Source organism: Haliotis rubra, unplaced genomic scaffold (genome assembly GCF_003918875.1).
Source record: "Haliotis rubra isolate DU_JTF1 unplaced genomic scaffold, ASM391887v1 Scf1027, whole genome shotgun sequence".
Classification (NCBI taxonomy): domain Eukaryota; kingdom Metazoa; phylum Mollusca; class Gastropoda; order Lepetellida; family Haliotidae; genus Haliotis; species Haliotis rubra.
In genome coordinates, this window is record NW_025764923.1 from 175,440 (window position 1) to 197,115 (window position 21,676).

Genomic DNA, 21,676 nt, shown 5'->3' on the forward strand with positions numbered 1-21,676 from the left:
GACTTATTGGTACTAGTGGTATATATCACATGGCGACTTATTGGTACAAGTGGTATATATCACATGGCGATATATTGGTACGAGTGGTATATATCATATGGCGACATATTGATAGGAGTGGTATATATCACATGGCGACATATTGGTACGAGTGGTATATATCATATGGCGACATATTGGTACTAGTGGTATATATCATATGGCGACATATTGGTACGAGTGGTATATATCGTATGGCGACATATTGGAACGAGTGGTATATATCATATGGCGACATATTGGAACGAGTGGTATATATCACATGTCGACTTATTGGTACTAGTGGTATATATCACATGGCGACTTATTGGTACAAGTGGTATATATCACATGGCGATATATTGGTACAAGTAGTATATATCACATGGCGACATATTGATACGAGTGGTATATATCACATGGCGACATATTGGTACTAGTGGTATATATCACATGGCGACATATTGGTACTAGTGGTATATATCACATGGCGACATATTGATACGAGTGGTATATATCACATGGCGACATATTGGTACGAGTGGTATATATCACATGGCGACATATTGATACTAGTGGTATATAGCACATGTCGATATATTGGTACTAGTGGTATATATCACATGGCGACATATTGATACGAGTGGTATATATCACATGGCGACATATTGGTACTAGTGGTATATATCACATGGCGACATATTGATACGAGTGGTATATATCACATGTCGATATATTGGTACTAGTGGTATATATCACATGGCGACATATTGATACGAGTGGTATATATCACATGGCGATACATTGGTACGAGTGGTATATATCATGGCGACATATTGGCAACATATTGGCGACATATTGCGAGTGGTATATATCACATGGCGACATATTGGTGCGAGTGGTATATACCACATGGCGACATATTGGTACGAGTGGTATATATCGTATGGCGACATATTGGAACGAGTGGTATATATCATATGGCGACATATTGGAACGAGTGGTATATATCACATGTCGACTTATTGGTACTAGTGGTATATATCACATGGCGACTTATTGGTACAAGTGGTATATATCACATGGCGATATATTGGTACGAGTGGTATATATCATATGGCGACATATTGATAGGAGTGGTATATATCACATGGCGACATATTGGTACTAGTGGTATATTTCATATGGCGACATATTGGTACGAGTGGTATATATCACATGGCGACATATTGGTACGAGTGGTAAATATCACATGGCGACATATTGATACTAGTGGTATATATCAAATGGCGACATATTGGTACGAGTGGTATATACCACATGGCGACATATTGGTACGAGTGGTATATACCACATGGCAACATATTGGTACTAGTGGTATATATCATATGGCGACATATTGGTACGAGTGGTATATACCACATGGCGACATATTGGTACGAGTGGTATATATCACATGGCGACATATTGGTACGAGTGGTATATATCATATGGCGACATATTGGTACGAGTGGTATATATCACATGGCGGCATATTGGTACGAGTGGTATATATCACATGGCGACATATTGGTACGAGTGATATATATCGCATGGCGACTTATTGGTACGAGTGGTATATATTACATGGCGACATATTGGTACTAGTGGTATATATTGCATGGCAACATATTGGTACTAGTGGTATATATCACATGGCGATATATTGGTACGAGTGGTATATATCACATGGCGACATATTGGTACGAGTGATATATATCGCATGGCGACTTATTGATACGAGTGGTATATATCACATGGCGACATATTGGTACTAGTGGTATATATCACATGGCGACATATTGGTACGAGTGGTATATATCACATGGCGACATATTGATACGAGTGGTATATACCACATGGCCACATATTGATACGAGTGGTATATATCACATGGCGACATATTGGTACGAGTGGTATATATCACATGGCGACATATTGATACTAGTTGTATATATCACATGGCGACATATTGATACTAGTGGTATATATCACATGGCGACATATTGATACTAGTGGTATATATCACATGGCGACATATTGATACGAGTGGTATATATCACATGGCGACATATTGGTACGAGTGGTATATACGATATGGCGACATATTGGTACGAGTGGTATATATCACATGGCGACATATTGGTACGAGTGGTATATACCACATGGCAACATATTGGTACGAGTGGTATATATCACATGGCGACATATTGGTACGAGTGGTATATATCACATGGCGACATATTGGTACTAGTGGTATATACCACATGGCGACATATTGGTACGAGTGGTATATATCACATGGCGACATATTGGTACGAGTGGTATATACCACATGGCAACATATTGGTACGAGTGGTATATATCACATGGCGATATATTGGTACCAGTGGTATATATCACATGGCGACATATTGGTACGAGTGGTATATATCATATGGCGACATATTGGTACGAGTGGTATATATCACATGGCGACATATTTGTACGAGTGGTATATATCACATGGCGACATATTGGCACGAGTGGTATATATCACATGGCGACATATTGGTACGAGTGGTATATATCATATGGTGACATATTGATACGAGTGGTATATATCACATGGCGACATATTGGTACGAGTGGTATATATCATATGGCGACATATTGGTACGAGTGGTATATACCACATGGCGACATATTGGTACGAGTGGTATATATCACATGGCGACATATTGGTACGAGTGGTATATATCACATGGCGACATATTGGTACAAATGGTATATATCATATGGCGACATATTGATACGAGTGGTATATATCACATGGCGACATATTGGTACTAGTGGTATATATCATATGGCGACATATTGGTACGAGTGGTATATATCACATGGCGGCATATTGGTACGAGTGGTAAATATCACATGGCGACATATTGATACTAGTGGTATATATCAAATGGCGACATATTGATACGAGTGGTATATATCACATGGCGACATATTGGTACGAGTGGTATATACCACATGGCGACATATTGGTACGAGTGGTATATATCACATGGCGACATATTGGTACGAGTGGTATATATCACATGGCGACATATTGGTACGAGTGGTATATATCACATGGCGACATATTGGTACGAGTGGTATATATCATATGGCGACATATTGATACGAGTGGTATATATCACATGGCGACATATTGGTACGAGTGGTATATATCACATGGCGACATATTGGTACGAGTGGTATATATCACATGGCGACATATTGGTACGAGTGGTATATATCACATGGCGACATATTGGTACGAGTGGTATATATCACATGGCGACATATTGGTACGAGTGGTATATATCACATGGCGACATATTGATACGAGTGGTATATATCACATGGCGACATATTGGTACGAGTGGTATATGCCACATGGCAACATATTGGTACGAGTGGTATATATCACATGGCGACATATTGGTACGAGTGGTATATATCACATGGCGACATATTGGTACGAGTGGTATATATCATATGGCGACATATTGGTACGAGTGGTATATACCACATGGCGACATATTGGTACGAGTGGTATATATCACATGGCGACATATTGGTACGAGTGGTATATATCACATGGCGACATATTGGTACGAGTGGTATATATCACATGGTGGCATATTGGTACGAGTGGTATATATCACATGGCGACATATTGATACGAGTGGTATATATCACATGGCGACATATTGATACTAGTGGTATATATCACATGGCGACATATTGATACTAGTGGTATATATCACATGGCGACATATTGATACGAGTGGTATATATGATATGCCGACATATTGGTACGAGTGGTATATACCACATGGCGACATATTGGTACGAGTGGTATATATCACATGGCGACATATTGGTACGAGTGGTATATACCACATGGCAACATCTTGGTACGAGTGGTATATACCACATGGCGACATATTAGTACGAGTGGTATATATCACATGGCGACATATTGGTACGAGTGGTATATACCACATGGCGACATATTGGTACGAGTGGTATATATCACATGGCGACATATTGGTACGAGTGGTATATATCACATGGCGACATATTGGTACGAGTGGTATATATCACAGCGACATATTGGTACGAGTGGTATATATCATATGGCGACATATTGGTACGAGTGGTATATATCACATGGCGACATATTGGTACGAGTGGTATATATCACATGGCGACATATTGGTACGAGTGGTATATATCATATGGCGACATATTGATACGAGTGGTATATATCACATGGCGACATATTGGTACGAGTGGTATATATCACATGGCGACATATTGGTACGAGTGGTATATACCACATGGCGACATATTGGTACGAGTGGTATATATCACATGGCGACATATTGGTACGAGTGGTATATATCATATTGCGACATATTGATACGAGTGGTATATATCACATGGCGACATATTGGTACTAGTGGTATATATCATATGGCGACATATTGGTACTAGTGGTATATATCATATGGCGACATATTGGTACGAGTGGTATATATCACATGGCGACATATTGATACGAGTGGTATATATCACATGGCGACATATTGATACGAGTGGTATATATCACATGGCGACATATTGGTACGAGTGGTATATATCATATGGCGACATATTGGTGGTGGTATATATCACATGGCGACATATTGATACGAGTGGTATATATCACATGGCGACATATTGGTACGAGTGGTATATATCACATGGCGACATATTGGTACGAGTGGTATATATCATATGGCGACATATTGATACGAGTGGTATATATCACATGGCGACATATTGGTACTAGTGGTATATATCACATGGGGACATATTGGTACGAGTGGTATATACCACATGGCAACATATTGGTACGAGTGGTATATATCACATGGCGATATATTGGTACCAGTGGTATATATCACATGGCGACATATTGGTACGAGTGGTATATATCATATGGCGACATATTGGTACGAGTGGTATATATCACATGGCGACATATTGGTACGAGTGGTATATATCACATGGCGACATATTGGTACGAGTGGTATATATCACATGGCGACATATTGGTACGAGTGGTATATATCATATGGTGACATATTGATACGAGTGGTATATATCACATGGCGACATATTGGTACGAGTGGTATATATCATATGGCGACATATTGGTACGAGTGGTATATACCACATGGCGACATATTGGTACGAGTGGTATATATCACATGGCGACATATTGGTACGAGTGGTATATATCACATGGCGACATATTGGTACGAGTGGTATATATCATATGGCGACATATTGATACGAGTGGTATATATCACATGGCGACATATTGGTACTAGTGGTATATATCATATGGCGACATATTGGTACGAGTGGTATATATCACATGGCGACATATTGGTACGAGTGGTAAATATCACATGGCGACATATTGATACTAGTGGTATATATCAAATGGCGACATATTGATACGAGTGGTATATATCACATGGCGACATATTGGTACGAGTGGTATATACCAGATGGCGACATATTGTTACGAGTGGTATATATCACATGGCGACATATTGGTACGAGTGGTATATACCACATGGCGACATATTGGTACGAGTGGTATATATCACATGGCGACATATTGGTACGAGTGGTATATATCATATGGCGACATATTGATACGAGTGGTATATATCACATGGCGACATATTGGTACGAGTGGTATATATCACATGGCGACATATTGGTACGAGTGGTATATACCACATGGCGACATATTGGTACGAGTGGTATATATCACATGGCGACATATTGGTACGATGAGTGGTATATATCACATGGCGACATATTGGTACGAGTGGTATATATCACATGGCGACATATTGATACGAGTGGTATATATCACATGGCGACATATTGGTACGAGTGGTATATACCACATGGCGACATATTGGTACGAGTGGTATATACCACATGGCGACATATTGGTACGAGTGGTATATACCACATGGCAACATATTGGTACTAGTGGTATATATCATATGGCGACATATTGGTACGAGTGGTATATACCACATGGCGACATATTGGTACGAGTGGTATATATCACATGGCGACATATTGGTACGAGTGGTATATATCATATGGCGACATATTGGTACGAGTGGTATATATCACATGGCGACATATTGGTACGAGTGATATATATCGCATGGCGACTTATTGGTACGAGTGGTATATATCACATGGCGACATATTGGTACTAGTGGTATATATCACATGGCGACATATTGGTACGAGTGGTATATATCACATGGCGACATATTGGAACGAGTGGTATATATCACATGGCGACATATTGGTACTAGTGGTATATATCACATGGCGACATATTGGTACGAGTGGTATATATCACATGGCGACATATTGGTACGAGTGGTATATATCACATGGCGACATATTGATACGAGTGGTATATATCACATGGCGACATATTGGTACGAGTGGTATATATCACATGGCGACATATTGGTACGAGTGGTATATACCACATGGCGACATATTGGTACGAGTGGTATATATCAGATTGCGACATATGGGTACGAGTGGTATATATCACATGGCGACATATTGGTACGAGTGGTATATATCACATGGCGACATATTGATACGAGTGGTATATATCACATGGCGACATATTGGTACTAGTGGTATATACCACATGGCAACATATTGGTACGAGTGGTATATACCACATGGCGACATATTGGTACGAGTGGTATATACCACATGGCAACATATTGGTACTAGTTGTATATATCATATGGCGACATATTGGTACGAGTGGTATATACCACATGGCGACATATTGGTACGAGTGGTATATATCACATGGCGACATATTGGTACGAGTGGTATATATCACATGGCGACATATTGGTACGAGTGGTATATATCACATGGTGGCATATTGGTACGAGTGGTATATATCACATGGCGACATATTGATACGAGTGGTATATATCACATGGCGACATATTGATACTAGTGGTATATATCACATGGCGACATATTGATACTACTGGTATATATCACATGGCGACATATTGATACGAGTGGTATATATCATATGCCGACATATTGGTACGAGTGGTATATACCACATGGCGACATATTGGTACGAGTGGTATATATCACATGGCGACATATTGGTACGAGTGGTATATACCACATGGCAACATATTGGTACGAGTGGTATATACCACATGGCGACATATTAGTACGAGTGGTATATATCACATGGCGACATATTGGTACGAGTGGTATATACCACATGGCGACATATTGGTACGAGTGGTATATATCACATGGCGACATATTGGCACGAGTGGTATATATCACATGGCGATATATTGGTACGAGTGGTATATATCACAGCGACATATTGGTACGAGTGGTATATATCATATGGCGACATATTGGTACTAGTGGTATATATCACATGGCGACATATTGGTACGAGTGGTATATATCACATGGCGACATATTGGTACGAGTGGTATATATCATATGGCGACATATTGATACGAGTGGTATATATCACATGGCGACATATTGGTACGAGTGGTATATATCACATGGCGACATATTGGTACAAGTGGTATATACCACATGGCGACATATTGGTACGAGTGGTATATATCACATGGCGACATATTGGTACGAGTGGTATATATCATATGGCGACATATTGATACGAGTGGTATATATCACATGGCGACATATTGGTACTAGTGGTATATATCATACGGCGACATATTGGTACTAGTGGTATATATCATATTGCGACATATTGGTACGAGTGGTATATATCACATGGCGACATATTGATACGAGTGGTATATATCACATGGCGACATATTGATACGAGTGGTATATATCACATGGCGACATATTGGTACGAGTGGTATATATCATATGGCGACATATTGGTACGAGTGGTATATATCACATGGCGACATATTGGTACGAGTGGTATATATCACATGGCGACATATTGGTACGAGTGGTATATATTGCATGGCGACATATTGGTACGAGTGGTATATATCATATGGCGACATATTGATACGAGTGGTTTATATCACATGGAGACATATTGGTACTAGTGGTATATATCACATGGCGACATATTGGTACGAGTGGTATATACCACATGGCAACATATTGGTACGAGTGGTATATATCACATGGCGATATATTGGTACCAGTGGTATATATCACATTGCGACATATTGGTACGAGTGGTATATATCATATGGCGACATATTGGTACGAGTGGTATATATCACATGGCGACATATTGGTACGAGTGGTATATATCACATGGCGACATATTGGTACGAGTGGTAGGTATATATCACATGGCGACATATTGGTACGAGTGGTATATATCATATGGCGACATATTGGTACGAGTGGTATATACCACATGGCGACATATTGGTACGAGTGGTATATATCACATGGCGACATATTGGTACGAGTGGTATATATCACATGGCGACATATTGGTACGAGTGGTATATATCATATGGCGACATATTGATACGAGTGGTATATATCACATGGCGACATATTGGTACTAGTGGTATATATCATATGGCGACATATTGGTACGAGTGGTATATATCACATGGCGACATATTGGTACGAGTGGTAAATATCACATGGCGACATATTGATACTAAGTGGTATATATCAAATGGCGACATATTGATACGAGTGGTATATATCACATGGCGACATATTAATACGAGTGGTATATACCACATGGCGACATATTGGTACGAGTGGTATATATCACATGGCGACATATTGGTACGAGTGGTATATACCACATGGCGACATATTGGTACGAGTGGTATATATCACATGGCGACATATTGGTACGAGTGGTATATATCATATGGCGACATATTGATACGAGTGGTATATATCACATGGCGACATATTGGTACGAGTGGTATATATCACATGGCGACATATTGGTACGAGTGGTATATACCACATGGCGACATATTGGTACGAGTGGTATATATCACATGGCGACATATGGGTACGAGTGGTATATATCACATGGCGACATATTGGTACGAGTGGTATATATCACATGGCGACATATTGATACGAGTGGTATATATCACATGGCGACATATTGGTACTAGTGGTATATACCACATGGCGACATATTGGTACGAGTGGTATATACCACATGGCGACATATTGGTACGAGTGGTATATACCACATGGCAACATATTGGTACTAGTGGTATATATCATATGGCGACATATTGGTACGAGTGGTATATACCACATGGCGACATATTGGTACGAGTGGTATATATCACATGGCGACATATTGGTACGAGTGGTATATATCATATGGCGACATATTGGTACGAGTGGTATATATCACATGGCGGCATATTGGTACGAGTGGTATATATCACATGGCGACATATTGGTACGAGTGATATATATCTCATGGCGACTTATTGGTACGAGTGGTATATATCACATGGCGACATATTGGTACTAGTGGTATATATCACATGGCGACATATTGGTACGAGTGGTATATATCACATGGCGACATATTGGAACGAGTGGTATATATCACATGGCGACATATTGGTACTAGTGGTATATATCACATGGCGACATATTGGTACGAGTGGTATATATTGCATGGCGACATGATGGTACTAGTGGTATATATCACATGGCGACATATTGGTACAAGTGGTATATATCACATGGCGACATATTGGTACGAGTTGTATATATTGCATGGCGACATATTGGTACTAGTGGTATATATTGCATGGCAACATATTGGTACTAGTGGTATATATCATATGGCGATATATTGGTACGAGTGGTATATATCACATGGCGACATATTGGTACGAGTGATATATATCGCATGGCGACTTATTGATACGAGTGGTAAATATCACATGGCGACATATTGGTACTAGTGGTATATATCACATGGCGACATATTGGTACGAGTGGTATATATCACATGGCGACATATTGATAAGAGTGGTATATACCACATGGCCACATATTGATACGAGTGGTATATATCACATGGCGACATATTGGTACGAGTGGTATATATCACATGGCGACATATTGATACTAGTTGTATATATCACATGGCGACATATTGATACTAGTGGTATATATCACATGGCGACATATTGATACTAGTGGTATATATCACATGGCGACATATTGATACGAGTGGTATATATCACATGGCGACATATTGGTACGAGTGGTATATATCACATGGCGACATATTGATACTAGTGCTATATATCACATGGCGACATATTGATACTAGTGGTATATATCACATGGCGACATATTGATACTAGTGGTATATATCACATGGCGACATATTGATACGAGTGGTATATATCACATGGCGACATATTGGTACGAGTGGTATATACCACATGGCGACATATTGGTACGAGTGGTATATCTCACATGGCGACATATTGGTACGAGTGGTATATACCACATGGCAACATATTGGTACGAGTGGTATATACCACATGGCGACATATTGGTACGAGTGGTATATATCACATGGCGACATATTGGTACTAGTGGTATATACCACATGGCGACATATTGGTACGAGTGGTATATATCACATGGCGACATATTGGTACGAGTGGTATATACCACATGGCAACATATTGGTACGAGTGGTATATATCACATGGCGATATATTGGTACCAGTGGTATATATCACATGGCGACATATTGGTACGAGTGGGTATATATCATATGGCGACATATTGGTACGAGTGGTATATATCACATGGCGACATATTGGTACGAGTGGTATATATCATATGGCGACATATTGGTACGAGTGGTATATATCACATGGCGACATATTGGTACGAGTGGTATATATCACATGGCGACATATTGGTACGAGTGGTATATATCACATGGCGACATATTGGTACGAGTGGTATATATCATATGGTGACATATTGATACGAGTGGTATATATCACATGGCGACATATTGGTACGAGTGGTATATATCATATGGCGACATATTGGTACGAGTGGTATATACCACATGGCGACATATTGGTACGAGTGGTATATATCACATGGCGACATATTGGTACGAGTGGTATATATCATATGGCGACATATTGGTACGAGTGGTATATATCATATGGCGACATATTGATACGAGTGGTATATATATCACATGGCGACATATTGGTACTAGTGGTATATATCATATGGCGACATATTGGTACGAGTGGTATATATCACATGGCGGCATATTGGTACGAGTGGTAAATATCACATGGCGACATATTGATACTAGTGGTATATATCAAATGGCGACATATTGGTACGAGTGGTATATATCACATGGCGACATATTGGTACGAGTGGTATATACCACATGGCGACATATTGGTACGAGTGGTATATATCACATGGCGACATATTGGTACGAGTGGTATATATCACATGGCGACATATTGGTACGAGTGGTATATATCACATGGCGACATATTGGTACGAGTGGTATATATCATATGGCGACATATTGATACGAGTGGTATATATCACATGGCGACATATTGGTACGAGTGGTATATATCACATGGCGACATATTGGTACGAGTGGTATATACCACATGGCGACATATTGGTACGAGTGGTATATATCACATGGCGACATATGGGTACGAGTGGTATATATCACATGGCGACATATTGGTACGAGTGGTATATATCACATGGCGACATATTGATACGAGTGGTATATATCACATGGCGACATATTGGTACTAGTGGTATATACCACATGGCAACATATTGGTACGAGTGGTATATACCACATGGCGACATATTGGTACGAGTGGTATATACCACATGGCAACATATTGGTACTAGTGGTATATATCATATGGCGACATATTGGTACGAGTGGTATATACCACATGGCGACATATTGGTACGAGTGGTATATATCACATGACGACATATTGGTACGAGTGGTATATACCACATGGCGACATATTGGTACGAGTGGTATATATCACATGACGACATATTGGTACGAGTGGTATATATCACATGGCGACATATTGGTACGAGTGGTATATATCACATGGCGGCATATTGGTACGAGTGGTATATATCACATGGCGACATATTGATACGAGTGGTATATATCACATGGCGACATATTGATACTAGTGGTATATATCACATGGCGACATATTGATACTAGTGGTATATATCACATGGCGACATATTGGTACGAGTGGTATATATCATATGGCGACATATTGGTACGAGTGGTATATACCACATGGCGACATATTGGTACGAGTGGTATATATCACATGGCGACATATTGGTACGAGTGGTATATACCACATGGCAACATATTGGTACGAGTGGTATATACCACATGGCGACATATTAGTACGAGTGGTATATATCACATGGCGACATATTGGTACGAGTGGTATATACCACATGGCGACATATTGGTACGAGTGGTATATATCACATGGCGACATATTGGTACGAGTGGTATATATCACATGGCGATATATTGGTACGAGTGGTATATATCACAGCGACATATTGGTACGAGTGGTATATATCATATGGCGACATATTGGTACGAGTGGTATATATCACATGGCGACATATTGGTACGAGTGGTATATATCATATGGCGACATATTGATACGAGTGGTATATATCACATGGCGACATATTGGAACGAGTGGTATATATCATATGGCGACATATTGGTACGAGTGGTATATACCACATGGCGACATATTGGTACGAGTGGTATATATCACATGGCGACATATTGGTACGAGTGGTATATATCATATGGCGACATATTGATACGAGTGGTATATATCACATGGCGACACATTGGGACGAGTGGTATATATCATATGGCGACATATTGGTACTAGTGGTATATATCATATGGCGACATATTGGTACGAGTGGTATATATCACATGGCGACATATTGATACGAGTGGTATATATCACATGGCGACATATTGATACGAGTGGTATATATCACATGGCGACATATTGGTACGAGTGGTATATATCATATGGCGAGATATTGATACGAGTGGTATATATCACATGGCGACATATTGATACTAGTGGTATATATCACATGGCGACATATTGATACTAGTGGTATATATCACATGGCGACATATTGGTACGAGTGGTATATATCACATGGCGACATATTGATACGAGTGGTATATATCACATGGCAACATATTGATACGAATGGTATATATCACATGGCGACATATTGGTACGAGTGGTATATATCACATGGCGACATATTGGTACGAGTGGTATATATCACATGGCGACATATTGGTACGAGTGGTATATATCATATGGCGACATATTGGTACGAGTGGTATATATCACATGGCGACATATTGGTACGAGTGGTATATATCACATGGCGACATATTGGTACGAGTGGTATATATCATATGGCGACATATGGTACGAGTGGTATATATCACATGGCGACATATTGGTAGGAGTGGTATATATCACATGGACACATATTGGTACGAGTTACCTCATACCTACCCTGGTCTGAGGGGCGACCTAATAGATCGGTGACTTAATTTGATTCCCTGGAACCCACGCTTGAATAAGGGGTAACCAGACAGATCAGCTACATGGACAAATGTGTCATAGCCTGACAGCGTGGGGCAAGTGTTGCTCACTCTATCGATCACTGGGTGTCCAGACTATTTGCTGGTGGGCATGTAGCCGGAACTAAGTTACACCAACAAACAAAGAAAACATGAGTTCAGGTGAATACGGCCGACGGAGTACAATCTGGCGAACACACAAACACACATTCGGTGAATGTGTGAACCCTTGAAGGTCCGGGTTAGAATTGCTCAACAGAATCCCATGCTTGTCGTAAAAGGTTTCTAACAGGATCGGGTGGTCAGGCTCGCCAACATGGTTCACGCATTTCATCGTATCCCAATTGCGTAGATCGATGCTTATGATGTTGATCACTGGATTGTCTGGTCCAGTCTCGATTATTCACAGACCGCCGCCATATAGCTGGAAGATAGCTAAGTGCGGCGTTAAACAACAAACAAACAAAAGGTAATTGTGTATTTCTCGTTTTAATTTTGTCTTTTCCCGCAACCAGTTTTGCCGTCTACAGGAAATGTACGATGTCACGTGTCATGTGTAAGATATAGCTCTGTTTCAGATCAGATGTGAAATAATTTTGTTGCTTTGTCATTGTAGAAAGGCGGTCATACAGGCGTGGACCGGGGATGTAACGACAAGATGCTCTAGATCTGCTGTCATGTAGGCGTGGACCGGGGATGTAACGACAAGATGCTCTAGATCTGCTGTCATGTAGGCGTGGACCGGGGATGTAACGACAAGATGCTCTAGATCTGCTGTCATGTAGGCGTGGACCGGGGATGTAACGACAAGATGCTCTAGATCTGCTGTCATGTAGGCGTGGAGCGGGGATGTAACGACAAGATGTTCTAGTTCTGCTGTCATGTAGGCGTGGACCGGGGATGTAACGACAAGATGCTCTAGATCTGCTGTCATGTAGGCGTGGACCGGGGATGTAACGACAAGATGCTCTAGATCTGCTGTCATGGAGCGCCAACTGCACTGTTCTCTGTTGTAATGTTGTTCCTAATTCTGTTGTTAAACAGCCTGAGCGTGGTTGTAAGATAATAATGAGTTGTTATGTTGTAGGTTGGCGGTAGTCTTTGGGTGGTCTTGGGCCAGATGATCTTGTAGTGTTGTTAGACAGGGTGGTCTTGGGCCAGATGATCTTGTAGTGCTGTTAGGCAGGGTGGTCTTGGGCCAGATGATCTTGTAGTGCTGTTAGGCAGGGTGGTCTTGGGCCAGATGATCTTGTAGTGCTGTTAGGCAGGGTGGTCCCGCTGTTACGGTGTTGTTTGTACACAAGGTGGTCAGATCAGATGGTGTTTCAAAACAACTACAGCAGAATACCACACCCTGTATTATGTTCTACCACGCCATGTCCATGTGTGTTATAACGCAATATTGCTAAATAAGGAATATAAGTCCAAAGTCCAGTGTTCATGATGATATTTAGTAATTGTGCTGATACTCCTTCCAACAACTGAAGAAAGTAGCAAATGTAGTCTATAGCATTTACCTAGAAATAGTCAATTAATACCATATTTGTTTGTTTTAGTTACACCTTGGACTGTATGAGGTACATCCCTACCCTGCATAGAAGCAGGTGGATGATACAGCAATACACGCTCCCACGCTGGAGTCGTACCACAACGCCGGCACGGCACATTTCATTTTGTAGGTAATTCCGTTAGAGCAGGTGGTAAAACCATGACACGTGGAACATGACTGGTAGTTGCCGCTTGGACGGCCGCTGCAGTCATCCACGCAAGTCGTTTGATTAATGCCTTCCTCCACAGAAGATGTCAGTATTCGACTTGAGCTCCTGAAACACATGATTTTTAAAATTATTAATATCAATTACATATTTAAAAATATATACATGAAACAAAGAGGGCTTAGGGGTTCCTTTCACGAAGCAACCTTTACTAGGGTTAACCTTAACTCCCATTCTTAACATTGTACTAGGGTTACCTTAGTGACTTACGATCACCTTAGTGCTTTGTGAAAGGAGACCCAGGTTGGTCATCATCAGATGCCCCTTCGAACCCACCAAGAACAATTATTTTTTTGTACGGTCACAACACATCACGCCTTCCTGTGCGGGACTACTCACCCACAATTCACTTCGGCCACAGGGAAGCAGTTTCCGGTCACATGGTTGTACGCAAGGCCACTTGTGCATGTATGGTTGACTTCATAACTACCGAAGCAGGTTCGAAAGTCCCGGCAGAATCGGCAGTCCCGATACATGGCCAGCCCTACCACCCCACTGCAGTCGTTTCTGCATTCTGTAACAAAGCATACCAAACTGTCTGTGAATGGATCACTAACATAACCCTGGTTTGTGTGCTCCCTACTCTGTCCCCAGTCAGATCAAACACCATCATCTATTACAAAAGGGCCATTTTGGGTTGGGTTTGTAACATTGCTTAATAATCGAACATTCTAACGGCCGATTGTAACTGATCGAATCTGGACCAGGCAATCCAGTGATTGATAGTATGTATATAGATACGCACTTTCGGAGCATCAGCAGAAGTTGCCTCTCCACTTGATACAAGCCGACGTTACGGAACCAGATAGTGTGTGAGTGAGTGAGTTGACTTTTACGCCGCTTTTAGCAATATTCCGTCAATCGAAACAAAACTTTTGGATCGACCAACGAAAGCTTTGAGCACTGGTCTACCCCACCGCCCCCTTATCAAGCAGGAAAGTGTACTGGGGGAGGTTAGTACCTGGTTCTCAGTTTGACTTCTGGTTTTATATTGGGAAGTTCGGAGAGAAGGTGTTGGTTAGGTTCCTCATTCCAATACACGGCTTCTTAGATTGCCTTCAGTAGTAAGAGGCTATAAGAGGACCGGGTGGGCAGGCTTGCTGACTTGGTTGACATATATCCTCTTTGTGAAGATCGATGATCATGGTGTCAATATTTGGCCTAGACTCGATCATTTATAGACTTCCCTAACACAGCTGGAATATGATTGCACATGACAGATACATGTGAAATCAGGGAGGAAAGAAGACACAAGTAGGATACAATGATGACGATACACCGCTACAAGTAAGATACAATGATGAGAATACACCGCTACAAGTAGGATACAATGATGAGGATACACCGCTACAAGTAGGATACAATGATGAGGATACACCGCTACAAGTAGGATACAATGATGAGAATACACCGCTACAAGTAGGATACAATGATGAGGATACACCGCTACAAGTAGGATACAATGATGACAATACACCGCTACAAGTAGGATACAATGATGGGAATACACCGCTACAAGTAGGATACAATGATGAGAATACACCGCTACAAGTAGGATGCAATGATGAGAATACACCGCTACAAGTAGGATACAATGATGAGGATACACCGCTGCAAGTAGGATTCAATGATGAGGATACACCACTACAAGTAGGATACAATGATGAGGATACACCGCTACAAGTAGGGTACAATGATGAGAATACACCGCTACAAGTAGGATACAATGATGAGAATACACCGCTACAAGTAGGATACAATGATGAGAATACACCGCTACAAGTAGGATACAATGATGAGGATACACCGCTACAAGTAGGATACAATGATGAGAATACACCGCTACAAGAAGGATACAATGATGAGAATACACCGCTACAAGTAGGATACAATGATGAGAATACACCGCTACAAGTAGGATACAATGATGAGGATACACCGCTGCAAGTAGGATACAATGATGAGGATACACCACTACAAGTAGGATACAATGATGAGGATACACCGCTACAAGTAGGGTACAATGATGAGAATACACCGCTACAAGTAGGATACAATGAAGAGAATACACCGCTACAAATAGGATACAATGATGAGAATACACCGCTACAAGTAGGATACAATGATGAGAATACACCGCTACAAGTAGGATACAATGATGAGGATACACCGCTACAAGTAGGGTACAATGATGAGAATACACCGCTACAAGTAGGATACAATGATGAGAATACACCGCTACTCATAACAGTGTTGGCGGGACTTCAGGGGGCTGGACAACCCATGCCCAGATACAAACACTGTTGGCGGGACTTCAGGGGGCTGGACAACCCATGCCCAGATACAAACACTGTTGGCGGGACTTCAGGGGGCTGGACAACCCATGCCCAGATACAAACACTGTTGGCGGGACTTCAGGGGGCTGGACAACCCATGCCCAGATACAAACACTGTTGGCGGGACTTCAGGGGGCTGGACAACCCATGCCCAGATACAAACACTGTTGGCGGGACTACAGGGGTCTGGACAACCCATGTCCAGATACAAACACTGTTGGCGGGACTTCAGGGGGCTGGACAACCCATGCCCAGATACAAACACTGTTGGCGGGACTTCATGGGGCTGGACAACCAATGCCCAGATACAAACACTGTTGGCGGGACTTCATGGGGCTGGACAACCAATGCCTAGATACAAACACTGTTGGCGGGACTTCAAGGGGCTGGACAACCCATGCCCATATACAAACACTGTTGGCGGGACTTCAGGGGGCTGGACAACCCATGCCCAGATACAAACACCGTTGGCGGGACTTCAGGGGGCTGGACAACCAATGCCCAGATACATACACTGTTGGCGGGACTTCAGGGGTCTGGACAACCCATGCCCAGATACAAACACTGTTGGCGGACTTCAGGGCTGGACAACCAATGCCCAGATACAAACACATTGTTGGCGGGACTTCAGGGGCTGGACAACCCATGCCCAGATACAAACACTGTTGGCGGGACTTCAGGGGCTGGACAACCCATGCCCAGATACAAACACTGTTGGCGGACTTCAGGGGCTGGACAACCCATGTCCAGATACAAACACTGTTGGCGGGACTTCAGGGGGCTGGACAACCCATGCCCAGATACAAACACTGTTGGCGGGACTTCATGGGGCTGGACAACCCATGCCCAGATACAAACACTGTTGGCGGGACTTCATGGGGCTGGACAACCCATGCCCAGATACAAACACTGTTGGCGGGACTTCAGGGGCTGGACAACCCATGTCCAGATACAAACACTGTTGGCGGGACTTCAGCTGGACAACCAATGCCCAGATACAACTGTTGGCGGGACTTCAGGGGTCTGGACAACCCATGTCCCAGATACAAACACTGTTGGCGGGACTTCAGGTGTTGGTTAGGGGGCTGGACAACCAATGCCCAGATACAAACATTGTTGGCGGGACTTCGGGGGCTGGACAACCCATGCCCAGATACAAACACTGTTGGCGGGACTTCAGGGGCTGGACAAGCCCATGCCCAGATACAAACACTGTTGGCGGGACTTCAGGGGGCTGGACAACCCATGTGGCGGGACCAGATACAAACACTGTTGGCGGGACTTCAGGGGGCTGGACAACCCATGCCCAGATACAAACACTGTTGGCGGAACTTCAGGGGGCTGGACAACCCATGCCCAGATACAAACACTGTTGGCGGGACTTCAGGGGCTGGACAACCCATGCCCATATACAAACACTGTTGGCGGGACTTCACTGTTGGCGGGACTTCAGGGGCTGGACAACCCATGTCCAGATACAAACACTGTTGGCGGGACTTCAGGGGGCTGGACAACCCATGCCCATATACAAACACTGTTGGCGGGACTTCAGGGGGCTGGACAACCCATGCCCAGATACAAACAGTGTTGGCGGGACTTCAGGGGGCTGGACAACCCATGCCCAGATACAAACACTGTTGGCGGGACTTCAGGGGGCTGGACAACCCATGCCCAGATACAAACACTGTTGGCGGGACTTCAGGGGGCTGGACAACCCATGCCCAGATACAAACACTGTTGGCGGGACTTCAGGGGGCTGGACAACCCATGCCCAGATACAAACACTGTTGGCGGAACTTCAGGGGGCTGGACAACCCATGTCAAGATACAAACACTTTTGGCGGAACTTGAGGGGGCTGGACAACCCATGTCCAGATACAAACACTTTTGGCGGGACTTCAGGGGGCTGGACAACCCATGCCCAGATACAAACACTGTTGGCGGGACTTCAGGGGGCTGGACAACCCATGCCCAGATACAAACATTGTTGGCGGGACTTCAGGGGGCTGGACAACCCATGCCCAGATGCAAACATTGTTGGCGGAACTTCAGGGGGCTGGACAACCCATGCCCAGATCCAAACACTGTTGGCGGAACTTCAGGGGGCTGGACAACCCTGGTTTGTGTGCTCCCTACTCTGTCCCCAGTCAGATCAAACACCATCATCTATTTACAAAAGGGCCATTTTGGGTTGGGTTTGTAACATTGCTTAATAATCGAACATTCTAACGGCCGATTGTAACTGATCGAATCTGGACCAGGTAATCCAGTGATTGATAGTATGTATATAGATACGCACTTTCGGAGCATCAGCAGAAGTTGCCTCTCCACTTGATACAAGCCGACGTTACGGAACCAGATAGTGTGTGATTGAGTGAGTTGACTTTTACGCCGCTTTTAGCAATATTCCGTCAATCGAAACAAAACTTTTGGATCGACCAACGAAAGCTTTGAACACTGGTCTACCCCACCGCCCCCTTATCAAGCAGGAAAGTGTACTGGGGGAGGTTAGTACCTGGTTCTCAGTTTGACTTCTGGTTTTATATTGGGAAGTTCGGAGAGAAGGTGTTGGTTAGGTTCCTCATTCCAATACACGGCTTCTTAGATTGCCTTCAGTAGTAAGAGGCTATAAGAGGACCGGGTGGGCAGGCTTGCTGACTTGGTTGACATATATCCTCTTTGTGAAGATCGATGATCATGGTGTCAATATTTGGCCTAGACTCGATCATTTATAGACTTCCCTAACACAGCTGGAATATGATTGCACATGACAGATACATGTGAAATCAGGGAGGAAAGAAGACACAAGTAGGATACAATGATGACGATACACCGCTACAAGTAAGATACAATGATGAGAATACACCGCTACAAGTAGGATACAATGATGAGGATACACCGCTACAAGTAGGATACAATGATGAGGATACACCGCTACAAGTAGGATACAATGATGAGAATACACCGCTACAAGTAGGATACAATGATGAGGATACACCGCTACAAGTAGGATACAATGATGACAATACACCACTACAAGTAGGATACAATGATGGGAATACACCGCTACAAGTAGGATACAATGATGAGAATACACCGCTACAAGTAGGATGCAATGATGAGAATACACCGCTACAAGTAGGATACAATGATGAGGATACACCGCTGCAAGTAGGATTCAATGATGAGGATACACCACTACAAGTAGGATACAATGATGAGGATACACCGCTACAAGTAGGGTACAATGATGAGAATACACCGCTACAAGTAGGATACAATGATGAGAATACACCGCTACAAGTAGGATACAATGATGAGAATACACCGCTACAAGTAGGATACAATGATGAGGATACACCGCTACAAGTAGGATACAATGATGAGAATACACCGCTACAAGAAGGATACAATGATGAGAATACACCGCTACAAGTAGGATACAATGATGAGAATACACCGCTACAAGTAGGATACAATGATGAGGATACACCGCTGCAAGTAGGATACAATGATGAGGATACACCACTACAAGTAGGATACAATGATGAGGATACACCGCTACAAGTAGGATACAATGATGAGAATACACCGCTACAAGTAGGATACAATGATGAGGATACACCGCTACAAGAAGGATACAA

At 42.4% G+C, this 21,676-nt stretch overlaps 1 protein-coding gene across 1 annotated transcript in view; it reads right to left on the reverse strand.

Annotated features, from left to right (window-relative positions):
• Positions 1–15,506: 15,506 nt before the first annotated feature.
• Positions 15,507–21,676, reverse strand: part of LOC124271551 — a 41,082-nt gene continuing 34,912 nt past the window's right edge. Inside the window, exons 2-3 of the mRNA XM_046706694.1 lie at positions 16,036–16,210; positions 15,507–15,744 (exon numbers count right to left, since the gene is read on the reverse strand). Of these exons, the coding sequence (XP_046562650.1) occupies positions 15,507–15,744; positions 16,036–16,210 (413 nt within the window). The remainder of the gene's footprint in view (positions 15,745–16,035; positions 16,211–21,676) is intronic.